Below are 24,262 nucleotides of genomic sequence, written 5' to 3'. Positions count from 1 at the left end.
TTCTTCACCTTTGGTAATGCCCATTATTATGTTTCCTCTCCTGACGGTATCAGCTAGTTGTTATATTTCTGTTTCATTATTTTTCATTCTTCGGTTTCTCTTCTTTCTGATTTATTTCTAGATTTCTGTCTTTGATATCACTGATCCTTTCCTTCATTTGGTTGACCCTATTTCCCAAGCTTGTTATTTCATATTTCAACTCTTGCAGTGTGTGTGTGTGTGTGTGTGTGTGTGTGTGTGTGTGTGTGTGTTTATCTCCAGAAGATCCTTCTGTTCTTTTTGAAGGTGTCAAATGCTTGCTCTGCTCCTCTAGGTGTTTTTTCAATTCCTGAAATTATTAATTTGAGTTGTTTTGGATTTCATTGAGTTTTTTCATAATTACCATCCTGAAATCTGTCACTGAAGTTGCATATTACTGTGTCTGTAATCTTATTTTCTGAAGATTTTTCTCTTTCTTTCTGAGATACCTTGTCACCTTGGTTGTTCATGGTGTTTAATGCACTATTTCTCTGCCCGGGCATTAATGGAAATGTGTTCTGCTTTTTTTTTTTCCCCAGAAAGAAGATTTATTATACAAAGTTCTCTCATTAGCCTGCTGCAAAAAAGGCGCTTTTCTTTTGGTTTCCAGTAGATGGCGTCTAAGTCTCCTGGATCCCTGCTTTATATAAAACCTTAAAAATGCCTTTTTATTTTCTTATAGATATTAATCACACTCGCTACTCTCAGTTTCAGTCCCTGTCAGTGTTAGCAACGGTTTTGGTAGTGTTGGCTCAGATTCCCCTGGGGCTCCGTGGTGTTGGTTTGGAGGGTATGCGGGGAGGGGCTCTCTGAGTGGGGGAATGGGAGCTGCCGCTCAGCCTGTTTTGCAACCATGGCTGGTAAAAATCAACTGCTGTTTTTCTGCCGTCCCAGTTCTCTGCTTTCTGCCTTCATGACTGGGCCCTGCTGCTTGCTGTGTGGAAGTCACAACTCTCCCAGGCAGGGTTGTTCAGGGAAGTTACCGGACCTTCTCCCCTCTCCCTTCTCCTACAGGAGCTCTAGCTGCTGCAAGAGGTGGCTTCTTTATTTCTCCCGGTCCACTGTCGGACACCCAGGGTTCTGACTTGTGGTAGCTCTTACGCACAGATCCCATGCTCAGACACGCTGATGTGCAGTTTTGGTGTTTTTTGGTTGAGTTTTAGATGTTCAGCTTATTGTTATTTCAAGGGGAGAGCTCTGGGGACGTCTCTCACTCCACCATGTTTCCCAAAACTCAAGATTTCATTTTTTTTAATGGCCAAGTGAGATTCAATTGTATATATGTAGCATAACTTCTATATCCAATCATCTAAAAAGGGCATGTAGGTTGCTTCCATATCTTGGCTATTGTAAATAGCACTAATGTGAACTCAGGGATGCATATATCTTTTCGAATTAGTGTTTTAGATTTCTTTAAATAAATACCCAGAAGTGGGATTGCTGGGTCATAAGGTAGTTCTGATTATTGTCACTTTATAGTATAATTTGAAGTCAGGCGGTATGATAGCTTCAGCCTTGTTCTTTTTTCTAAGGATTGCTTTGGCTATTCGGGGTCTTTTGTACTTCCATACAAATATGATGATTTTTTGTTTTATTTTCTTAAAAAATGCCATTGGGATTTTGATGGGGATTGCATTAAGTCTGTATATTGCTTTGGGTAATATGGCTCTTTTAATCATGATGATTTTCCCATCCATGAACATGGCACATCTTTCCATTTCTTTGTGTCTTCTTCAATTTCTTTTAATAATGTCATAGTTTTTAGTGTATAGGTCCTTCACATGCTTCATTAGTTTTATTCCTAGGTTTTTTATTCCACGTTTCCTGGCTGAACAGGGCCACTGGCTTCACTCTGTGGATGACTGGCTGTGTCTGCCAGACTCTCTGTTTATGTTGCTGTACTGTGCAGCTTTCCAGTGTTCTGGACAGTATTTCTTGTTGAGCAGGGCTTGACGATATAGTCATCAGTGGGTAGGGCTATAAATTAACTCCTATGCCTGGAAAGGGTGGGAGAGCAGGCTCCAAGAAGCCTCCAAGTGTTTCTGGTCAGAGTTTCTAGATGGGAGGGGCTGAGAGCTTCACTAAGTAGACGATGGGGCTTGAATTAGTTCTCCTGACTGGAAAGGACAGGAAAACTGGATCCAAGTCCAGAAGAGCTCTTTGTTTGTGGTCTTGACTCAAGCTAATTCACATCCCAAGTTCCCTAGCTGAACTGTGTCACTAGCTTTGCTCTATGGCAATCAGCTCAGCTTGCTATATTCTTCACTCAGGCATTTCTGGGATACATAAATTTTCAAGTTTCCAGCCAGACTTTTCAGATTGGGCAGAGATAGGACTTATACTCAGCAGTGGGCAGGGCTATGATTCCCCTGCCTGGACAAGGTTAGAGGGGGAGACCAAACTTCCGGGGCAGAAAGACTTTTTGTTTGAGGACCTCCAATCAGACACCTGTGCCCTGCTGAGTTTCCTGGACAGACTGTGCCACTACCTTGGCTCTGCAGATGAGTAAAGTTGCTGGTTGAGACTACTACTTGGGCACTGAGGGCAGGAACTCAGTCTGCCAAGATCCCAGAGATTGTTGCAAGTCCCCCACCCCTATTACATTTCCAATGGTCAAGCCCCACAGATTGCCCATGATCCCTATGATATGAGACTGGAGTGAGACTCCCAAGAAGTGACCCACAATGCTAGGTGATCTAGATGCCCACCCTGGATTCTCTTTTCCCGCTGGAGGAACTATAGGCCCAGGGGATACCTCTTGATATTATGCTGTACTAGCCTTGGGGAGAGGCAATGTGGTCAGCATGCAGCTAGCCACTCCTCTTACCCTTCTAACACAGTCTGTCTTGGTCTCTGTGGCTAGGGGCCAGGGCAGGCATTGGTTTTCACCAGAGCCAGTGGTGGGCACACATTCGACTATGAGTCTTTTTTCATTTATAAAAAATATTTACGTACTCAGATATAAACTCATTGTATGTCATAGATGTTAAAAATATTTTCCACACTTTGTGATTATACTTATCCCATTTATAGTATACTTTAAACAGTAAAATGAATTTTAAAATATTTATGCATCAGATGTATGATATTTTTATACTCTGGCTAATTTCTATGAAGGTTTATTTTTCTTAATGTTAAAATACCCAAATGTAGTCAATATAGAAAATCCTCTACTATAGAATAGATTGAAAAACAGTTAAAATGGTTGTTGTAGATATAGTTGTAAATCTTACCTTAGTTAATTTAATCCTAAAACATAGCTGTTATTTTTTCCTTTTCTTTAGTAAACCCAACTTCCCTAATTGATTTTACTGGAGGAATTACTTTCTTATATTAACCTTACAGAAATAGTTTACTACTTTCTGCTATCTTCATCCTTCTCTCAAAGAAAAGTTAAAACCTTTCTCACTCCGTTAACCTTTGATCATATTTATTTACTTAGAATTTAAAGGGGAAAACAGTAGTTAGTAAAATAAAATGTGTTTTAAAAGTCTTTTACAAAGTCCAAGAAATCTGTTATTAGCATGGACAAGACCATGAACTATATCATACAAACTATTAAAGCACAGACGTGATTGTAACACTCATACTTTTCTTGTTCTTACACTTTGGTTACTGAAATATGTACCTGTGTGTCTGTGAAGAGGAAAACCATATTCTTGTCGTCTATACCAGCCAGTTTGTACAACTTCCTTAGGTCTTCATGAAAAGTATCATAATTATATCCCCGACTCAGTTCAATCTGTAAACATCTGTAACCGCATATGTGAGCTGCAAGTCTTGTAAGAGACTGCTTTCCAGTTCCTCCTACTCCGACGAGCAGGGCATTGCCTCTTTCCTGACGAATCATGCGGGCAATTCTGCAGGAAGCAGAGCAGAGAAAGATTTATTTCAAGTGTACAGATGTGGTTTCTGCTCAGAGGGCTTGCTCTAGTATGGAAGGCTGGTGGCCAGTGGAGTGTCATCTCTGAGCACAAGACCACAGGAAAAAATAGTCTGAGTTTCATGTTTGGGAGGGAAGTACTTCTAGGCTTTTCCTTATATCCATCTCTCCCCATATATAACCCTTTCCTAAAGGTTGTTAGACTTGGTCATGCAAATTTAGAGTAAAGTAAAATTTCTTTTCTTGTCTTCAAGTGTGAAGGATTTTGTCAGGAACCCTGGCTGACCTAGGTCACTACTATGCTAGTCATTATATTGGCAAGTCCAGATCTCCATTTATAAGGATGAGCAAGCAGAAAAATCATTGGACCTAGGAAAAGACATTGCAGTTCAGGAGAGATTAATGGAAAAAATCTAAAATGGATTTACTGTAAGATATCAATAAATTTTAAAAAATTTCTTATTCATATTAACAACAAGAATTTGAAAAGCACTGTAATCATGATATTAAAGTAAGCATGCAGAAAGAGAAAAAAAGGGAAAAAAATCAGTTTGGGAAAAATTGAATGGAGATAGAAAATTCTGACTACCAAATTGAAAACCTCAGTGGAAGATGAACCTTGCAAATAGGATACTGAAGAAAATCGAAAAAGTGAAGTAGAAGATAAACTCAACTTACCTAGGACTCAGTGAAAAAGGATAATAATATTAAAATGCCGAGAGACAATGGACGATAAGGAGGACAAATCTGGGAAAAACAAATGGGATTCCAGAAGCCACACAACGGGAATTGTAGGAGAGACAAGAGGAGATAGAGCTGATAAAACAGTGACTGAAATAATGGAAAAAACCCTCAGAGCTGAGCCCACAGATCTGAAGACATCACTGAGGGTCAAGAAAAAAAACAAAAACAAAGATGAGAAGTAAAACTAAATATTTTCTAGGAGATATAGAAATAAAAATAAAATGTGTGTGTAGGTATACGTATGTATGCATATATGTATGTGTGCATATATGTATCTATTTCATACAGGTAAACATATATGAAGTGGAAATCTATCTTTTAGACATAGTTGAAAAGTTCATGAACATCTAAAAAGCAGATGTAATCGATTACTCCCAAAGGGACAAACCTAACTTTAGGCTGGCCTAAGGCATCTATTTTACCAAATAACATTCCATAAGATAGTGGTTTCAGAAGGAAAACTATCATGTTATTGCTCAGAGAGAAAGCCATCTGCCAACCCTTCCTAAAAGATTCCTTGACAATATAGAAAGTATACATAAATGTAAAAAACTCAGGAAGGGGGGAAGAATGTCAGTATAAAAGTGAGTAGTATGTATGAGACTCAAGTCCATATACTATTGTTAAGCTGAAAAAAGGTAATGAGAATGTCAATAAATTATCCTTAAAAAGAAGATACAAATGTAAAAATAATTTTTAAAAATTATCATCACCATTATCTAAAGTGTCAGATTGGGTCATCAGAAAGGAGGAAACCATTGGAGAAATGTAAAAGCAGGTTAAATTTCTCTTTCTTTCTCCCTCCCTCCCTCTTTTACACAGGAAATTTATCTATCTAGCTATCTAGTTATCCTCTACCAATCATCGAATCTATCTATCTATCTATCTATCTATCTATCTATCTATCTATCTATCATCTACCTATCTATCATCTAGTTTTATTCATGATGCTGATAATTGGGGAAAACAAGGTTTGAATATTTGAAAAGGATAATGGCTTTATTATTTTTTTAATGATCATAGTAAAACATAGTCATTGTAACTAATAGGAGAAAAACCTTTAGGGGAGGATTTGGCAAAAGATAGGAGGGAAAGGAGCCGAGAACCTTCTTTTGACTGCTTGTAAGCTTCATCACATGTAAGCTCCATCATGAGGGCCTGGATGTTGTCCTGCTTTCTATGGGAACCATGCATACAGCACATAGTAGGAGCGTCATACATCTTTGTTAAGTGAATTTGTGTCTGTTGAGTTATATGTGTGTGTTTACAAAATGGAATTAAACTCTACATGATTGCTTTGCTAAATAATGCACTGTGGACATTCTCATGTTAGTAAATACATCAATAGAAAGGGCTCATTATGGACATGAGTTATGAGGCAGTTACTAAATATTCAAGAATTTAGCAGATATACCATTTTTATTTGTTGACGATTTAGATTTTTTTCCAGAGTGTTACTGGATAAAAGCTTTCCCAACTGAGCAATTTCTATTTTTTTATTTTTTTGTTATTATTTTTTTTTAATTTAAGGCCTGTGCTTTTAAAGGGCAGTCTGTACAAGGCAGTTTACCCATTACATGCTCCCAAAGTTGCCACACTGCAAGGATGGTAGAATAGATCTCTTGTTAAAATATAAGCCACAACTTAGAAGAGTCATCTCCTCCTACCACAGAAAATATAACTTTGGAAGATTCTTAAATGGAGGGTGATCCGCAGCCTGCCACTTGTTAGTTAGAAGACTTCGGACAATCTACCTAGTCTCTCTGTGGCACACGGTATTGTCCAAATATGGCTGCAACAGTGTTTCTGGTCCTACTTGCTCTTTGATTCTATCAAGAGGATAATGTCTCTGACCTTTCCTTGTGAAACTGGGCGAGTGTGTAGGACTCCATTGACTGACAGAGTATGGTAGAAGTTATGCAATGTGACTTCCCAGGCTAAATCATGGAAGGCCATTTGACTTCTTCCTGGCTTTCTCTCTCAGGGCACAAACCTTTGGAGCCCTGAGCCAGCATGTCAGAAGCTTGGACAAGCTCATGCTGCCATACTGGAGAGATATGTGGAGTCCACATGGAGGCAGAGATGCTCCAGGTGCTACCTGACCGCAACTGTGTGAGAGACCTCAGGAGAGAACCACAGAGAGCCATGAGAGGTAATGAAAAAATGAAGCCACTATGTATTACAGGCTTCATATATAGCAACAGGCCACGGAACATTGTCTGAGATTTATTAGTAGATTATGCTATTGAGCCATACAGAGGTGTTATGACAGTTAAATAAGATACTCCATATCACAGTTTTATATTCACACTGATTGCCATTATTATTACTGCTCCATGGGGTGGAACTGGTATTAGAGGTCACAAGGAACAGATTTTGACTCACGCTTGAAGGGTCATTTTGACATGGAATTGTCTAACAGGACACAGTCCACTTCAAATAGTGGTGTGTGCTCCAAGGACTGCATACTCTCAGGATGGTTATCTAGGTGACAAGGATGTCCCTCAAGGATATTTGCAACGGGTAAGAGTGAGACTCGTAAGCAGATGGAATCTATGATCCTTGCTTCAACTTGTTTTGCTATAATCTTGAATCTCCTCTTTCTTTAGGCAAGCCTTGTTATAATCAGCCTTGTTATGCTGTACATGTATCTCTGTGAACACCTTAGATCCTTTTTTTGTAATGACCCAGGATGTTTAAAACAAACAAAAACAATCTATTAAGTCTTAGCAAAAATAATAACCCCTGAGAGTCCAAAGAAAGTTAGTGTATATATATTTAAAATATATATAAAAAATAACTTACATTATAGTAAGAACTTCATCCATCTAGCAACTTTTTAAAAGAGTTTTTCAATCCTTAACCTTTTAATATAAAACAAATTAGTTCAATGTATTATTGGGTACCTTATAAAACTATACCTTGAAACATGTTCTATAGCGTCCTGGAAGAACACCAACTTTACTTCTTTGGGGTTTGTAAGGTTATAATCATCAAGATAGTCTTGTAGTACATTTGAGATTTTCTCTATATCGGGCATGTCATCATAAATCCGATCACTTTTATCTGCTCCAAACTATAAGATGATTTATAAGAGAAGAAACATTTGGATCGGTTCTGATATAGAAATGTATATAACATACATGACCTTAGGAGGGAAGATTATTTTATCTATGCTACTATTTAATTATTTGCTTATATATATATATGCTAGGAAGACTTTCAAATCAAGTTAACAGGACTAAAGAAACTCAGATTTTTGTGGCTAACTGAAAATCCATCTCATTTAACTTCTTCAAGTGGTACATTGGAATTTCAGTTTTATTTGCAATAAAATTCACACAGGAGCTCAGAAATAAGTTTTAAATTTTTCTCACTATACCTTACTCTGGTTTCATAATTTTGCTCTTAGACTGTTGACATCAGAAAAGCTAAATGGGTTGAAAATTGTGTATGGCAGATTGTCATGGTTATAAAAAAATCATGCCAGAACTATGTGTCATTTTTACACAGTCATCATCTAATTAAATAAATCATTGAGAATAAAAACTATAGGGAATTGGGGTCTATAGGTGTAAACTACAGGGAATTGAGGTCTTGTTTGAACCTAATTATGATGTCTTTTCTTTGCTGTAGCAACTTCCCTGGGGACATTTTCATTTGGAACCTTTGACTAAAATACATGTAGGCAATGCAAGAAGAGTCCAACTGTTTTTTTCCTTTGCTTTATTCCCCCATTTGATAATAACGTTACTGGAACCACACAGAAAATATAATCACCACCTGGAAATGATTTTTGGACTTTGTGTTTGATAATACATTTAAATAGATATATTTCATACAAATAAATTATTATTTTTTTATTTGACAGGAGTCACCAGAGTGCCGAGGTATTGCATACATAAAGATAAGCTTATTCATTTGTTTAACTAGCATTGACTGAGAGCATGCTATATACCTAGCTCTGTGCAAGAAGCCAGGGATGTAGGGCCAACGAAACAGATATGGCTCTTCCCTCTGGCAGACACTAGAAACACTGAACCCAAACAAGTCAACTTGTAAAACAATATGGCTGTCTGTCAACAAAGGCAGGGTTGTTTGATGGAAGACTTATTCTAGGTAGGTCTAGAGGGTAAAATTAGGGCCCATGTGTGGATGTTACTGGAGGTGGGGTGCAGACTAGAGGAACTTAATACAAGGAAAATTTTATTACTAATTAGAGATACCCTGAAATGAGAGGGCAGCATTGCTAACTAATGCGCTTCTCAGTACTGGGAGCATTTGAGCAGAAGCTGCACAGGTACAAACGGTATGGTAAGGGGAAGTTCAGTTCTGAGTTAAGAGACTAAATCTCCTTACAAATTGAATACCTGATGTGTTTCTGATTCAAACTATTATCAAAATGAATGTAACTAGATCAGGAGTTAGCAATATTTTTCTCTAACGGGCCAGGTTATAAATATTTTAGGCCATATAGGCTCTGTTACTGCTACTCTACTCTGCCTTCTAATGTAAAAGCAAACACATAAATTATACACAGTCAAATGGAATGAGTATAGCTATGTTCCTACAGAACTTTATTTACAAAAATGGGCAGTGGGCAGATTTGGCCTGAGGGTCAAAGTCTGCTGACCTGTCATCTAGGTCTTTAATTTTTACAGGTACAAGTTTCTTGTAGAATATAAACCTGAACTTTATAATCTTCATATTATAAAGTTTATAATTATTATATTCATATAATTATAATCTTCAAATGTAGTCAAGTCACACAACATACTTGCCTTAATGAAATCTCCAAATATGATGGGCTTACTCAAAAAATATTCCAGGTCAATTGCAATCCCAAAATGTTTGTCTAGACAAAAAATAAAGCCAATTTTAATATAATGATAAGATTGAATGAAATATTTTAATAATAAATATTCAGAATACTATCAGCTATTACTTAGAAGCCTTAGTTAGTATAAATGAAGCTGAGAGAAAGCCATGTTAACACTACACAACTTGAATTTGGTTGATAACCTTCCAGATTTAAGATTAAGACTGTTTAATATTAATTTTATTAAGTAATAGATATTGAATACATATTAAATAATTAAGAAGTACTTTAGAAATATCCTGGCTTATCAAACAAAATGCTGTTTCCCCTACTTTCCCTCCTCTAATTAAAATTTTATACTGAATTTGAAATATTAACAACTCTTGAATTTCAAGAAACGATTTTTATAATATTTATATATTTTTATATATTTGAGTTGATGTAAAAACTTTTACTCATGAATGGCTGAAATTCATTTTGTTTTACACTCTATATAAGTTCATTTTAATTTTCCTTTATAGAAACCAAATTCCTTTTCTACTAAAAAAAAGAGCAGCTAAATAAAGATTGATATGTACTGGCCATTTCTGTCAAAATAGCATGGAAATAGTGCTTATCTTCATTGTTAATCAGACGATCATGGAAAACTCTTTGACATTCATGGCAAAAGAGTCTAAATATCTGTATTTGTTCTCTTATTGTTCCTGGATCACATTGGAGGATACCTGTTTTAAAAAAAGAAAAATGAAAGAAAAATTCTACATTCGTGGAATACATAGTATTAGTTAAATTAATCAGCAGTTCCTTAAGTCCAACTTTATCTCCACACTACCAGAAGTGGGTGCTTCCCCAGTGGATATATACATATAACAAAAGTGACCCCTTCTTTGAAAGCCAAACAGGGACGCATTATCTGACAAAATATCTTTTCTTGTTTTGTGATGTTTCTTTAACTGAACATATGAAGTGGTAAGACTTCACAGTGTAAGCAGTGTTCATCTCTTTTACATTACCTTGCAGTATGTTATGTGAGGAGTGTCTTCTTTTATATATTTTCATCTACCAACGCTCCTCACCTGACCTTTACACAGTTTTCAAAACATCAGTTTGCTCTCTTATCTTCCCCAATGCTTGTTCCTCATCGAAATGTCCCTGGTCCTTCTGGCTTCTACTCAAATTATCCTGAGTATTCTTTGTATTAATATAAATTGTAATTGCAAACACAGTTCTAATAATTTCAAGTTACAGCAAAAGCAATGATGCATAGCAGTCCAGGAAGTGCTCATTCTCCATGTGGACCCTTCACATGGGACTCCACAGAGCCTGCAGAGGGTGATGGGAGAATCTCTTCTACACATACAAGTACACAGAACAGACAGGGTGCACTGCATCCATGTAGGTGCTTCATGCTGCTTTGGCATAATAGGGGATTTCTATAGATAATAATGTTACATTTTTTATTTTTGCAGCTCGCTTTGTGTGTGTGTGACATATTTCTTGAAATGCTTAAAGATTTAATTGTTTTCAGCTAACATTTGTAGAAATAAAGGCATTTCCATGACATTTTAATAAAATGTGGAGACAAAGGGAAATATTCAAACATTGGAATTTTCTAGATACTTTATAATGCATCATTGTTGGAGATAAAATGTATCCTTAATTTGGAGGCTCAGAAATTATCTAAAAAGTACGAATAGAAAGACGGTGGAGGAAGGATGATAAATAAATGACTGGATTAGACAGTGTCTGAGGACCAGGAAATGAGTCCAAAGCAGTTCACTAAAGAAACAAAGCCATGTTCCAATGTTTTCTAGGAAAAATGAGTTCATGAATCCCATGTCTAAGCTGCTCATATGGGAGAGTAAAATTTTACTGGAGGAAGAATAAAAGTTATTGTGTCATCCTGTGGCAAGGATGGTGTTCCAGCTTCAAGAGTCCGCAGGCTCTTGAAGGAGAAAGGCTAGCTGAAGGACAGGAGAAGGAAAAGAGAGTTGCCGAGCCATAGAGTTGAGTTTGGAAACATAAGGGACCTGTGGTGAGAATTGTGAGAACCGAGCATCAGGGAGGGGCAATTTAAGGAGAGTCAGGGTTCTTAAGCCTCAGCTCCTATCAACAGTCTTATCTCCTAGTTCATTCCCCGCCTTGTTAATATACTACAGGTCTCATCTGTGTTTGCTAAGGACTTAGATTTTGAACAGAAAAGGGAGCTGGATTTCAGAGAGCTCAGTCATTGCTTTATTTGGAAGTGCTCAATAGTTTTCACTACCTTACTTCATAGATATCTAAAACATACTTAAATACTTTAGTTTGTGTGAATCTTTTGTTGAGAATAAAATACTAAGAGTGGTTTAGAACCAAGAAAACTAGGTGGGGAGTCAGCACTGGATGGGAACAGAGCAGATCACTGAGCAACTAAGAGTTGGTGTCCTTGTGTACAAAATAATGTGAGAACTTAGTGTAAGAATTTAAAAGGTTTCTTTTAGGTCTGACATTCTATGACATTCATTCATTTGTTCATTCAGTGTGAGGCATGATTCTAGGCACTGGGGATGCCCTATTTCGGGGGCAGCAAGGGGGCAGCAGTGGTGGGGAGGAAAGTGGTAGATAACAAAGGCAGGATAAGCGGCTGGGTCTTGATCTCACAGAGCCTCAGTCCCAAGGCAGGTGGTAGGGAAGCAGCTTCGGTAGTGTCTGAACCAGGGTTACCTCTGGCTGCCGTGCAGAGGGCAGAGCTGGCTTTATGATTAGGTAAGTAGGCAGCCTGGAAGCAGGAGACCAGAGATAGAGAGGAAGCTCTTACTATTAGAGTTCCTTGGTGAGACATGACAGTAGTTTGGGCTAGAGTGGTCGAGAATGGAGTGGTGAGCAATGGTTAGATTTGGGATATATTCTGAAGGTAAATCTATCAAGGTTGTTGATGGATTGTATAGAAATCATCAAGAAATGAGAATAATCAAGGATGCTCCAGGGCTCATGGCCAGAGCAACTAATGGTAGTCCCCTTACCTGGGTCGGGGTACACATGGCTTTGAGGAGCATAAAGCAAGAATTCAGATATGCCAAGTTTAAGGACTCCAACTGGATATCTAAGTGAGGTCTCTGAGAGGGGAGTTGGATACACAAATCAGACACTTAGAGGAGAGGGGAAGCTGGAGGAAGACATTCAAGTGTCATTTCTGAATAGATGTATTTAACATCATGGAATCGACTGAGATAACCTAGGGAGTATGACTAGATAAAAAAGAGGACTGAGACAGACCCTTGGGGCACCCTAACATTTAGAGGTAGGGAAGAAGAACATCACCTATCCAAACAGACTGAGCAGCGGCAGCCAGTGAGAGAGGAGGGGACCCAAGAGAGTGCGTGCCCTGGCAGATCAGAGAGAAGGGGTTCAAGAGAGAGGGCCGGGGTGTTGTGCCTCACACTGCTGAGAGGCAAAGGTCCAGACTGAGAACTGACCAATGGATTTGGCATGATAGAGAGGTGGGGAGGAATAGCTTAGTGCATTGTCAAGTATAAAAGCTTAATTGGAATATATTAAAGAGAGAACTGGAAAAAGTGAGGTGACGAGACCATTCTTTAAAGGGTCTTTTTAAAAAGAGTAGAGAAAACGCAGGGAATATGGGGTCTAAAGAGCATTATTTTTCAAGATGGGAGGAATTGTAGTAGGTTTTCATGCTGTTAGGAGTGATCTAATAGAAGAGGAAGCATTGACGATAGCAGGAATTATAGAAGCAAAATCCCTGACTAGGTAGGAGGGGCTGGGACTCGGTGCCAGAGGGCATACTGACAGAAGAAGAGACTGCAGTAGGAGGGAAGTAGGATGCAGGTTGTCTGAGAGATCTGGAAGATAAGGCAGTTTTGGTGTGACAGCTTCTATTTTTTCAGTAAAATAAAAAGACAGGTCATCCGCTGGGAGTGAGAAATGGGAGGGGATGTTGTCGGTTTGAGGGTAGCTGTGAAACAGCCTGGAGTGGCAGCTAGTCAGTAACTTGAATAAGGACATGTAATGAGATTTCCAGACACCTGTGTATATACAATTCTACTGAGGGATTTGAAGTGAATGGAAATGAAGGTAGGGTGAAGGTTAGAGAATGAGGGGTTCATACACTACCTTGCACACATTTGGATAAATCCCTCAAGTTAAAGACGTAATGGGACTTGGCTGGTGTTGGCAGAAGATCAACACTCATTCTATGGTAAATCTCAACTGAAGCTTCAACAATGTTGGATGCAGTTTGCTTGACAGCTGGTGGGAAGTCATTCAGGAAGCCATTTAATATGGCCTAAAACCAGAAACATAGTAAGAAAGGGTTAGATTTTTTTCCCCCACCAACAACTTATCTTTCAAATGTTCCAGATTTGATGCTACTTTTTCTATTAATAACTAGGAGGCCGAATTCCAATGTAAGGACATCCGGGTGTTAAACTCTTCCGTTCATTTAAGAATAGATTCTCAAGAATGGGCTCATTCCTGTCTTCTGTGATTGTATGGTGATGTGTGGGCAGCATTCATATCTGACCAACAAACTAGAATAAACTTACTCTCCAGTAATTTAGACTGCTGCTCATTGTGGGTCAAGAGTCTTCACAGAGTACCCAGACTTCATGGAAACTGAAGTCCTCTCTGACTTTTATGGGCCAATGACCAACAAGTCCATAAACTTTCTTCTTCTTGTATATTTAAAGTACAACTTATTCATAACTACAGACTCCTCACCCTTCAGCTTCCCCATCTCAGTATATGGCCCCACCCTCTGCTCAGATTAGGAACTTGGAAGTCTCTTTTGACACCTGCCACTCTGTCCCACAATCAATTTTGAACACATTTCTTGAATCTGTTTCCCCTGACATTACTTCATTCCAACCCTGAATAATATTGTCACTAAATTAGATATAATTCTTAATTATAAATCTATAACAGCAGTAATTGAAAACCGTGATCAATCTGGGCTTCTTCACTCCCTCTGTCTCCCACTGGCCTCTTTATTTCCGCTCTTGTCTCCCTTCTGTTATCTTTAACCATGCAAATCAGGCACTGCGCCCCACTGTCAGTCCATGCTGTGCCTCTGCCCAGCATCCTCACTCTACCCTCTTCTCCCCATTACTCACTGTGTCCAGCCATGCTGGCCTTACCACCCACGCTGTCTCCTCCACCAGGGTCCCTGCACATGGTTTCCCCTCCCAGTTCCACCTCTACATAGCTGTCAGCTTGGGAGGGACTTTCTCATTCTTCATGTTTCAGGTTACATGTCATCTCTTCGGAGAGGCCTTCCTTGACTACCCCATTTAAAGTAAGCTCCTCCTCCCCAATCAGTCTCTTACGGCTCTCTGACCTTCTCATATATAACTTGTCAAAATCTGAAAGTGCATATTTATTAGCTAGCCCCCTATCTCCAGTTGTTTGGGAAAATCATTATAGATTTTTGAACAGATAAATTCCTCTCACTATTTACCTTGGAGTCACTCATGGGAGAAGCCACCAGAATACATATTAATGCTTGCAAGTCAGTCCTTGTGACTTTAGATTTGGGGCTCATATATGAGATACTTTGAAAAAAAAAACAAAGTATTTGTTTTCGGTGAGCCCCATTAGACATTAGCTTTAGCAGCTTATGAGGACTAGCTATCTTTTTAAGGTAACTGGCCTTATGGGGCCCCTAACATGAGTTTAACATTCCCCATGTGGCCCACATTTTGAGTAGGACCATTCCAACATACATAAAATAAAACATTTATTATATATAGAATATATACATTATATATGAAAAAGTCTAGTTTGTTATTCTCTATCACAAAAATACAAAGTTATATGTAACTAATATATAATATGTATGTTATATGTTAATATACACATGTAATACATATATCAAGTTTTATTTATACATAACTATTATATCACATATTAATTCATTCATCTGTTAATTATCTTTCTCCATGGTGGAAGCTCCATGAGGACAAAAATGAAATCTGTTTTGTTTAAGATGATATGCCAATGTCTGGCACACAGTAGGTGCTCAGTAAATACTCCTTTAAGGAATGAATTAAGAATTACTCAACTGATATTCGTAAGTTACAATGAGCATGTTATGGTAGAATTTGCTGAGGACCATAGCTTATCATTTTGTTCAAAGGTCTGGCTTACATGATGATGTATTTGGCAACTTCAGAAAGGTTCTCTTAAGACTATACATACGAGATAGAGCCAGAATTCCCAGAATTTTTGAGAAGGATGCTTTGGCATGAGGACATTATTAGTATTTTATAGAATTGATCACGGTTTTAAATTACAGCTGTTATAGCTTTATAATTAATGATTACATCTAACTTAGTTAAAATATTATCAATTTAGTTTGTTGTGTGTAGTTTAGTTTACTATTAGAGTGCATGTGATGCATATTTTTGGCATACAAATTTCCAGTAAGTAAACACTAAGATGTGTACGGAGCGTGGTTTGAATCACTCAGAACCATACATAATCCAAATCTGTGCAAACGGTAAACCATAATTAGTGGTGTGTTCCCTGCACATCTGTGCTGCTTATCTTGCAACAGACTGTCAAATAAAATATAGTGCTATTACTGATAGTTTTAGAACTAATATATGATTAAAAACATTATATATATATACCATAAACATATTGTATACGTACACTTTTTAGACATCTAGGCTTCTTTTATATAGCAAAAAAATCAATTTGTATATGTTGTTAACAACATATTTACTTTAACTTGTTGATTTTCCTTTTCTTCAATTCTTGGTTATCCCCCCAGTTCTTTCTCCTCCACACAATGACAAAGGGCAGAGAAGGCTGGCAATGAACACCTGGTGAGCTCTGCTTGGATGAGCTGTGATTTAAAATGTAGTTTGGAATCCACGGATCGAACAAGTCCTTTTCTTGTGCATGTTAAAGATCCTGTCCTGATAATGAAAACATGCTTCCCCACCTGAATCCAGTGCAACCCAGTGGCCCCCGGATCTCTCGGCTTTGCCGTAGTTCATTTCCATCGTCACCCACAACTAGTGCGAGTTTTAAATATAAGCCTCTGTGTTGCAGTGGGAAGAAGCAGTTTCTGCCTGTTTTCAACTGTGACATGCTTGCTAGATGATATTCCTGTGAGTGACACATTCCTTTGGACATGACAATCCCACAGGCAGAGGGAGGAGGCTGAGATTGGGGACAATTTCTTTTCCAGGATCCCAGATTCTACTTTTTCTTTCTACGCAGTTAAGCATTTTAGAAAGATTAACAATGAAATTTTTGTTGAAATAACTTTGAATTTGATTTAACTTATTAACATATGAAATATTTTGCAAATCCAGCACTTTATCATCAGGCATAAGTTACTTGGGACACCCCTTGCCACTGATCACATCACAAAGTGTGTCAGGAGAGCATGGGTGGGAATCACTCATTTCAAACTCCAAAATATACACATAAAGGTTCTCCAAAAAAGATAGGACTTCAAAAAAGTCTTCTAATACTTGTGTTGGTCTCCCCGTTATCCATTTTATGTCTTGTTCTATAACTGGTGCTTACTCATAGAAGATGAACTCCCATCCTTTCATATTCTAAAGTAAGCTTTGAAAGTTTTTCAAACTGTGGAAATTTTTACACATTATTTTGGGATTAGCTCCTAAACAACTTATTGGAACTATTTTAAATTTATTAAAAATTTCCCATGGATATAAGCTACTTTAATATGAATATCACTTGCCACATGCTGGCTCTGCTCCTCTCTCTCCTCTAAGGAGCCCATTAGCAGGAGAGGCCCCTGATGTAAACGCAGAGGCTCACTTATGCCTGCACCATGGCCCTCTTTGGCTCCTAGGTGATTACCACCAAAGTCAGCTTCTCCGGACCAGTTACCTGTCTGTCTGCTTCATTCTACCTATATGCCAATTTCACCATTTCTTGCCTCTGTGACTGTAGTCACCCATGTACTTTCTGTCCCCAGGATCTGTCCGTCCCTGTCCATTCCCATCCTCTAGGAGTCAGCTCACCGTCTATATCCTCTAAGCAATCTTTGCTGGTTGATTATGGCATGCTTGCTCTAGTCACACTGCTTCATTTTCTCATCATTCTATTAGAAAGAATGCCTAACATTGATTGAACACTTCCACTGAGCACTTACAGGGCAGGCATGGATCTTCTCCCCATTAAAGAATGAGAAAATGGCCCTTAGGGAAATTTATAGAGGTAGGAGAAATGGGTGGTTGTTTCTATCGAATGAAATAGTAGCAGTGGAGGTGATGAATTCTGAATTGTGTTGAACTTGAGCTTGTGGAGTGGGTACCGGGGGGCAGGTGGTAGGCATGTGGACGCACAGACCTGGTGGTCAGATGAGCACAGAGGTGGGGGCTGGGCAGTGGATGAGATCTGCTGAGAATTGTGTGTATAGTGGGACAAGGGCCCAGGGTACTGCCTTTCTTAAAAGTGTTTTGATAATCTTTCTGCATTCCTAAAACTCTCTCTGAGACCACTAACAGAGAAGGCAGTGAAACTATCTCTGAGACTACAAACACAGAAGGCCGTGATGTAAATGCCTATCAGTTACCACCCAGATGCCCTGTGTTTACCTGGTTTCTGCTGAGGACAGAGACAGATGGGCTCTCCAAAAAAACCAACAGACTGTTTGATTGTGGGGATCTTGGAACAAATATGTTTTCTTTTTTAATTTTGCCTAAGTTTAAATCCACACTTACCTGAAAAATTTGTTTCAAACTGTGCTCTGAGGGCATTGGGAGACACAGCATGCTGAAGTGTCGGATGAAGCGGGGAGTCACAGGGTTGCGGCCACCGCCTGGAGGTGCACACGCTGATACAATTGTTACATCCTGTCGGGGAAGAAATCCACTAGGGTTACTCAGCAAAGAGAGATGAGAGCTGTCTATCCCAATCAGGGCTCAGAACCAACAGTTTTTGAAGACCTACCCTTTGCCAGCATTGCATTACGTTTTCCTATATTTTATGACAACCTTCATGACAACTCCAGGAGATCACTATATTTACCCCATTTTGCAGGTGAAAAAAAATCAAGGCCCTGGATGGTTAAGTTGCTCAAGGTCCCTCATCTAACTCATCTGCCTTATGTAAATACTTCTACGTAAAAATTTAATCTTAAAAAATTGTAAGAATTTGAAAAATAGTTTAAATATGGCAGCGTGAGAGATGTTCCCAGATCTCTCCCCTTGAAACGACAATAAGCTGAACACCTAAAACTCAACAAAAAACACCCAAACTGCACACCAGCACGTCTGAGCATGGGATATGCGCATAAGAACTACCACCAGTCAGAAACCCAGATATCGGGTGGTGGACTGAGAGAAACAAAGAAGCTGCCTCTCGCAGTTGGAGCTCCCTGTAGGAGGAGAAGGCGGAGAGAAGGAGTGGCAAGTTCCTTGAATAGCCCTGCCTGAGAGAGCTGTGAGATCCACCCAGCCAACAGCAGTGCCCAATCATCAGGGCAGAAGGCAGAGAAACAGGGACGGCAGAAAAGCGGGGATGGCGGAGAAACAACAGTTGATTTTTACCAGCCTCAGATGCAAAACTGAGCTGAGATTGAGTGAGCATGATTAAACATCTGTAAGGGGAAAAAAAGACATTATTAATGCTTTATGTAAAGCAGAGATTCGAGAAGCTTAGACGCCACCTACTGAAAACCAAAAGAAAAACACCTTATTTGCAACAGGCTAGGGACCATTATATAATAAATCTTCTTTCTGAAACCACCCCCCTCAAAAAAAAAAACCCAGCAGAACACACTTCCATTAATGCCCGGGCAGAGAAATAGTCCATTAACCACCATGAACAACCAAAGTGACAAGGCATCTCAGAAAGAAAGAGAAAAATCTCCAGAAAAAAAGCTTACGGGCATAGAAATATGATACTTAAATAACAGAGAATTCAGGATGGTATTTCTGAAAAAAACTCAATGAGATCCAAAACGAATCATATTAACAATTTTAGGAATTGAAAAAACAACTAGGTGTGCAGAATGAGTTCTTTAGCAAGGAGATTGAAACCCTCAAAAAGAACTGAATAGACCTTCTGGAGATAAAGAGCACACTGCAAGAGCTGAAAAATGAAATAAAAAGCTTGGGAAATAGAGTCGACTAAATGGAGAAAAGGATCAGCGATATTGAAGACAGAAATCTGGAAATAAATCAGAAAGAAGAAGAGAGAAATCAAAGAATGAAAAATAACGAAAGAGAAATACAAGAACTAGCTGATACCATCAGGAGAGGAAACAAAAGAATAATGGGAATTCTCGGAGAGGAAAAGGAGAAGAGATTAGAAAGCATTTTCACACAAACAGTGGACGAGAATTTCCCAAATCTAAGAAATGAGCTAGAGCTTGGAGTTCAAGATTTCAACAGAATATCCAATTATCTCAACACATAAAAGGCCTTCACCGAGACTCATTTTATCAAAATTGTCAAAAAGCAACGACAAAAAATTCTCAGGGTGGCCAGAGAAAAGAAGACAGTAACGTATAAAGGAAAACTCATTAGATTATCATTGGACTTCTCAGCACAAACCTTACAAGCCAGAAAGGAGTGGAATCATATATTCAAACTATGAAATGAAAGGAACTACCAGCCAAGAATAATGTATCCACCTAAGCTCTCCTTTAGATATGAAGGAGAAATTAAGACCTTTCCAGACATACAAAAATTGAGAGAATTCACCACTATGAGGCCTGCATTACAGGAAATTCTGAAACAGGTGAGCTCGCTTAAAACAAAATGACAACAACAAAAAAGCATAATTAGGAGTAAGGTGACTAGCAGGCTGATAAAAGCAGAGGAGTGCAACTCTTACTACGAACAGGGCATTATAAGCTTAAAATAAGAAGAGATTTGCTACAACAAGAGAGTAATGGAACGTTCAGCATACATAGGGACAAATTGAGATAACAATGACTGAAAAGAGGAGGAATCAAAGATCCAAATTCACAAAGAGTAATGGAGATTGGGCACACGTAGAAGGAAAAAGATGACTGTATATATACAACTATCCTTTTCATATTTGTAATGGTAACTACAGGCCAAAGATTCAGAACTGAAGTATATATACATGAAACAAGAAGAACCAGAGAGAAAACCCACAAAAGCCAACCAAAATAAAGAAAACAGAAACACAAGGACAAGGAAGCAATGGAAACACTGAGCTACCAGAAAGCAAAAGATAAAATGGCTATAAGAAGACTTCATATTTCAATAACCACCCTAAATGTAAACGGACTGAACTCACCAATAAAAAGCCACAGAGTTGGAGATTGGATCAAAAAACAAACCCAACCATATGCTGCTTCCAGGAGACACATCTCAAATATAGACTAAAGGTGAAAAGGGGGAAAATGATATTTCAAGCAAATGGTTTTCAGAAAAGTGGGAGTAGCAGTACTAATATCGGACAAAACAGACTTCAAAATCAAAAAGGTAAAGAAAGATATTGAGGGACACTTCAATACTCTACTGTCAGATATGGACAGATCATCCAAGCAGAAAATCAATAAGGAAATAACATCCTTAATGATACATTAGATCAATTGGAAATAATTGACATTTATAGAGCCTTCCATCCCCAAACAGCTGCTTATACAATCTTCTCTAGTGCACATGGAACATTCTCAAGGATAGACCATATACTGGGATACAGATATAGCCTCAACAAATATAAGAGGGTTGAAATCATACCAACCATATTCTCTGATCATAATGCTTTGAAACAAGAGATCAACCATAAAAAGAAAGTGGAGAGAGTCACACATACATTGAGATTAAACAAAATACTACTGAAGAATAACTGGGTCAGAGAAGAAATAAAAAGAGAGATTAAGAGATACATAGAAATGAATGATAATGATAGTACAACATATCAAAACTTTTGGGACACAGCAAAAGTGTTCATAAGAGGAAAGTTCATATCATTACAGGCCTATCTCCAAAAACAAGAATGAGCCCAAATAAACAGCCTAATGCTTCCTCTTAAAATACTAGAAAAGGAAGAACAAATGAAGCCAAATGAAGTCAGCAGAAGGAAAGAAATCATCAGTATTAGAGCAGAAATAAATGAAATTGAAAACAAACAAACAAACAAACAAATAAAAATAGAAAAAATAAATGCAACAAAGAGGTGGTTCTTTGAGAAGGTTAATAAAATTGACAAACCCCTGGCTAGACTTACTAAAGAAAAAAGAAAAAGGACAGAAACAAACAAAATCAGGGATGAAAGAGGAAATTATGACAGACATTGCAGAAATACAAAACAATATTATGAAAAAGTATGTAACACCAAATTCAATAACCTAGAAGAAATAGACCAGTACTTTGAAAAATACAACCTACACTGAATCAAGAAGAACTGGAAAATCTAAATAGACTGATCAGCAGTATGGAAACTGAAACAATCATCAAAAACATACCAAAAAGGAAGTCCAGGACCAGATGTCTTCACCAGTGAATTCTACCTAACATTCAAAGAAGATTTAATACCAATTCTCCTCAAACTCTTCCAAAATATCAAAGAGGAGGCAATACTTCCCAACTCATTTTATGAGGCCAATATTACTCTGACACCAAAACACAAAGATAACACACACACAAAAAAACTACAAATATCTTTCATGAACACAGATGCAAAAATCCTAAATAAGATACTAGTGAACCGAATATAGCAACATATTAAAAAGATTATACACCACGATCATGTGGGCTTAATCCCAGGGGCACAGGGATGGTTCAACATGTGCAAATCAATTAATGTGATACACCACATAAACAAATTAAAAAATAAGAATTATATGATCATATCAATAGATGCAGAAAATGACTTCGACAAGACACAGCATCCATTTATGATCAAAACACTTCACAAAACTGGTATAGAAGGAAAGTACCTTAACATAATACAGGCCATCTATGACAAGCCCTCAGCCAACATTATACTTAATGGTGAAAAACTAAAAACCTTCCCTCTAAGATCAGGAACAAGGCAAGGCTGCCCACTAACGCCATTCTTATTCAATATAGGAGGTCCTAGCGAGTGCAATCAGACAAGAGGATATAAAAGGCATCCAAATAGGAAACAAAGAAGTCAAACTGTCACTATTTGTGGATGACATGATTCTCTCTATAGAAAACCCTAAAGACTCCATAAGAACATTACTAGAAACAGTAAGCAAATACAGTAAAGTCCCTGGATACAAAATCAATGTTCAAAAATCCATAGCGTTCCTATACTCTAATAATGAAGTCTCAGAAAAAGAAGTGGAAAAAATAATTCCTTTTGCAATTGCAACAAAAAAATAAAATACCTAGAGATAAATCTAACGAAACATGTAAAGGACCTATATAATGAAAACTATAAGACCTTATTAAAAGAAATTAAAGAAGATACAAAGAAATCGAAAGATATTCTGTGTTCTTGGATCGGAAGAATCAACATAGTTAAAATGACCATATGACCTAAAGCATTATACAGATTTAATGCAATCCTCATCAAAATCTCATTGTCATTTTTTAAAGAAATAGAAGGAAAAATCATCAGATTTGTATGTAAGTACAAAAGATCTCGAATTGCCAAAGCCATCCTGAGAAAAAAGAACAAGGCTGGAGGGATCACTCTGCCTGACCTCAAATTATACTACAAAGCAACAGTAATCAAAATGGCATGGTATTGGCAGCAAAACAGACACACGGACCTGTGGAACAGAATCAAGAGTCCAGAAGTAAACCCATATTTATATGGGCAAATAATTTTCGACAAAGAAGCCAAAAACATACAGTGGAAAAAGGAAAGCCTCTTCAATAAATAGTGCTGGGAAAACTGGAAAGCCACCTGCAAAAGAATGAAACTACACTGTTGTCTATCACCACACACTAACATTAACTCAAAATGGATTAAGGACCTGAATATAAGACCTGAAACAATAAAAGGCATAGAAGAAAACATAGGAACTAAACTCAAGGACCTTGGGCTTAAAGAAGATTTTATGAATTTGACTTCAAAGACAAGAGAAATAAGAGCAAAAATAAATGAAAGGGACTACATCAAATTAAAAAGCTTCTGCTCAGTAAAAGAAACCATCAAGAAGGTAAAGAAAGAACCATCCGAATGGGAAAATATATTTGCAAACAACACCTCCGATAAGGGCCTAATATCCAAAATATACAAAGAACTCATACGACTCAATAACAACAACAAAAAACAATGATCCAATCAAAAAATGGGCAGAGGACCTGAACAGACGCTTCTCCCTAGAGGACATACAAATGGCCAACAAATATATGAAAAGATGCTCAATATCGTTAGCTATTAGGGAAATGCAAATCAAAACCACAATGAGATGCCATCTCGAATCTGTTAGAATGGCTATAATCAACAGGACAAGTAATGATAAATGTTGGAGAGGATGTGGAGAAATAGGAACCTTCATACACTGCTGGTGGGACTGCAAATTGGTACAGCCGCTATGGAAAGTGGTATGGAGTTTCCTCAAAAAACTAAGAATTGATCTACTATATGATCCAGCAATCCCTCTACTGGGTATGTACCCCAAAGACTTGAAAACTCATATTCGAAAAGATATTTACACACTGATGTTCATAGCAGCATTATTCATAGTGGCCAGGACATGGAAACAACTGAAGTGTCCTACAATAGATGATTGGCTAAAGAAATTTTGGTATATATATACAATGGAATATTACTCAGCCATAAGAAGAGATGAAATACTGCCATTTGCAACAACATGGATCGACTTTGAAATAATCATCCTAAGCGAAATAAGC

General features: G+C 37.9%; 1 protein-coding gene across 1 annotated transcript in view; it reads right to left on the bottom strand.

Annotated features, from left to right (window-relative positions):
• Positions 1-24,262, bottom strand: part of DNAH6 (dynein axonemal heavy chain 6) — a 236,789-nt gene that overhangs the window by 106,182 nt on the left and 106,345 nt on the right. The window contains exons 40-45 of the mRNA XM_039852518.1: positions 18,170-18,301; positions 13,578-13,749; positions 10,043-10,189; positions 9,427-9,500; positions 7,567-7,721; positions 3,647-3,878 (exon numbers count right to left, since the gene is read on the bottom strand). Of these exons, the coding sequence (XP_039708452.1) occupies positions 3,647-3,878; positions 7,567-7,721; positions 9,427-9,500; positions 10,043-10,189; positions 13,578-13,749; positions 18,170-18,301 (912 nt within the window). The remainder of the gene's footprint in view (positions 1-3,646; positions 3,879-7,566; positions 7,722-9,426; positions 9,501-10,042; positions 10,190-13,577; positions 13,750-18,169; positions 18,302-24,262) is intronic.

This window comes from Pteropus medius, unplaced genomic scaffold (genome assembly GCF_902729225.1).
Source record: "Pteropus medius unplaced genomic scaffold, Ma_sr-lr_union100, whole genome shotgun sequence".
Taxonomy (NCBI): Eukaryota; Metazoa; Chordata; class Mammalia; order Chiroptera; family Pteropodidae; genus Pteropus; species Pteropus medius.
This window is presented reverse-complemented; position numbering and strand designations above follow the sequence as displayed.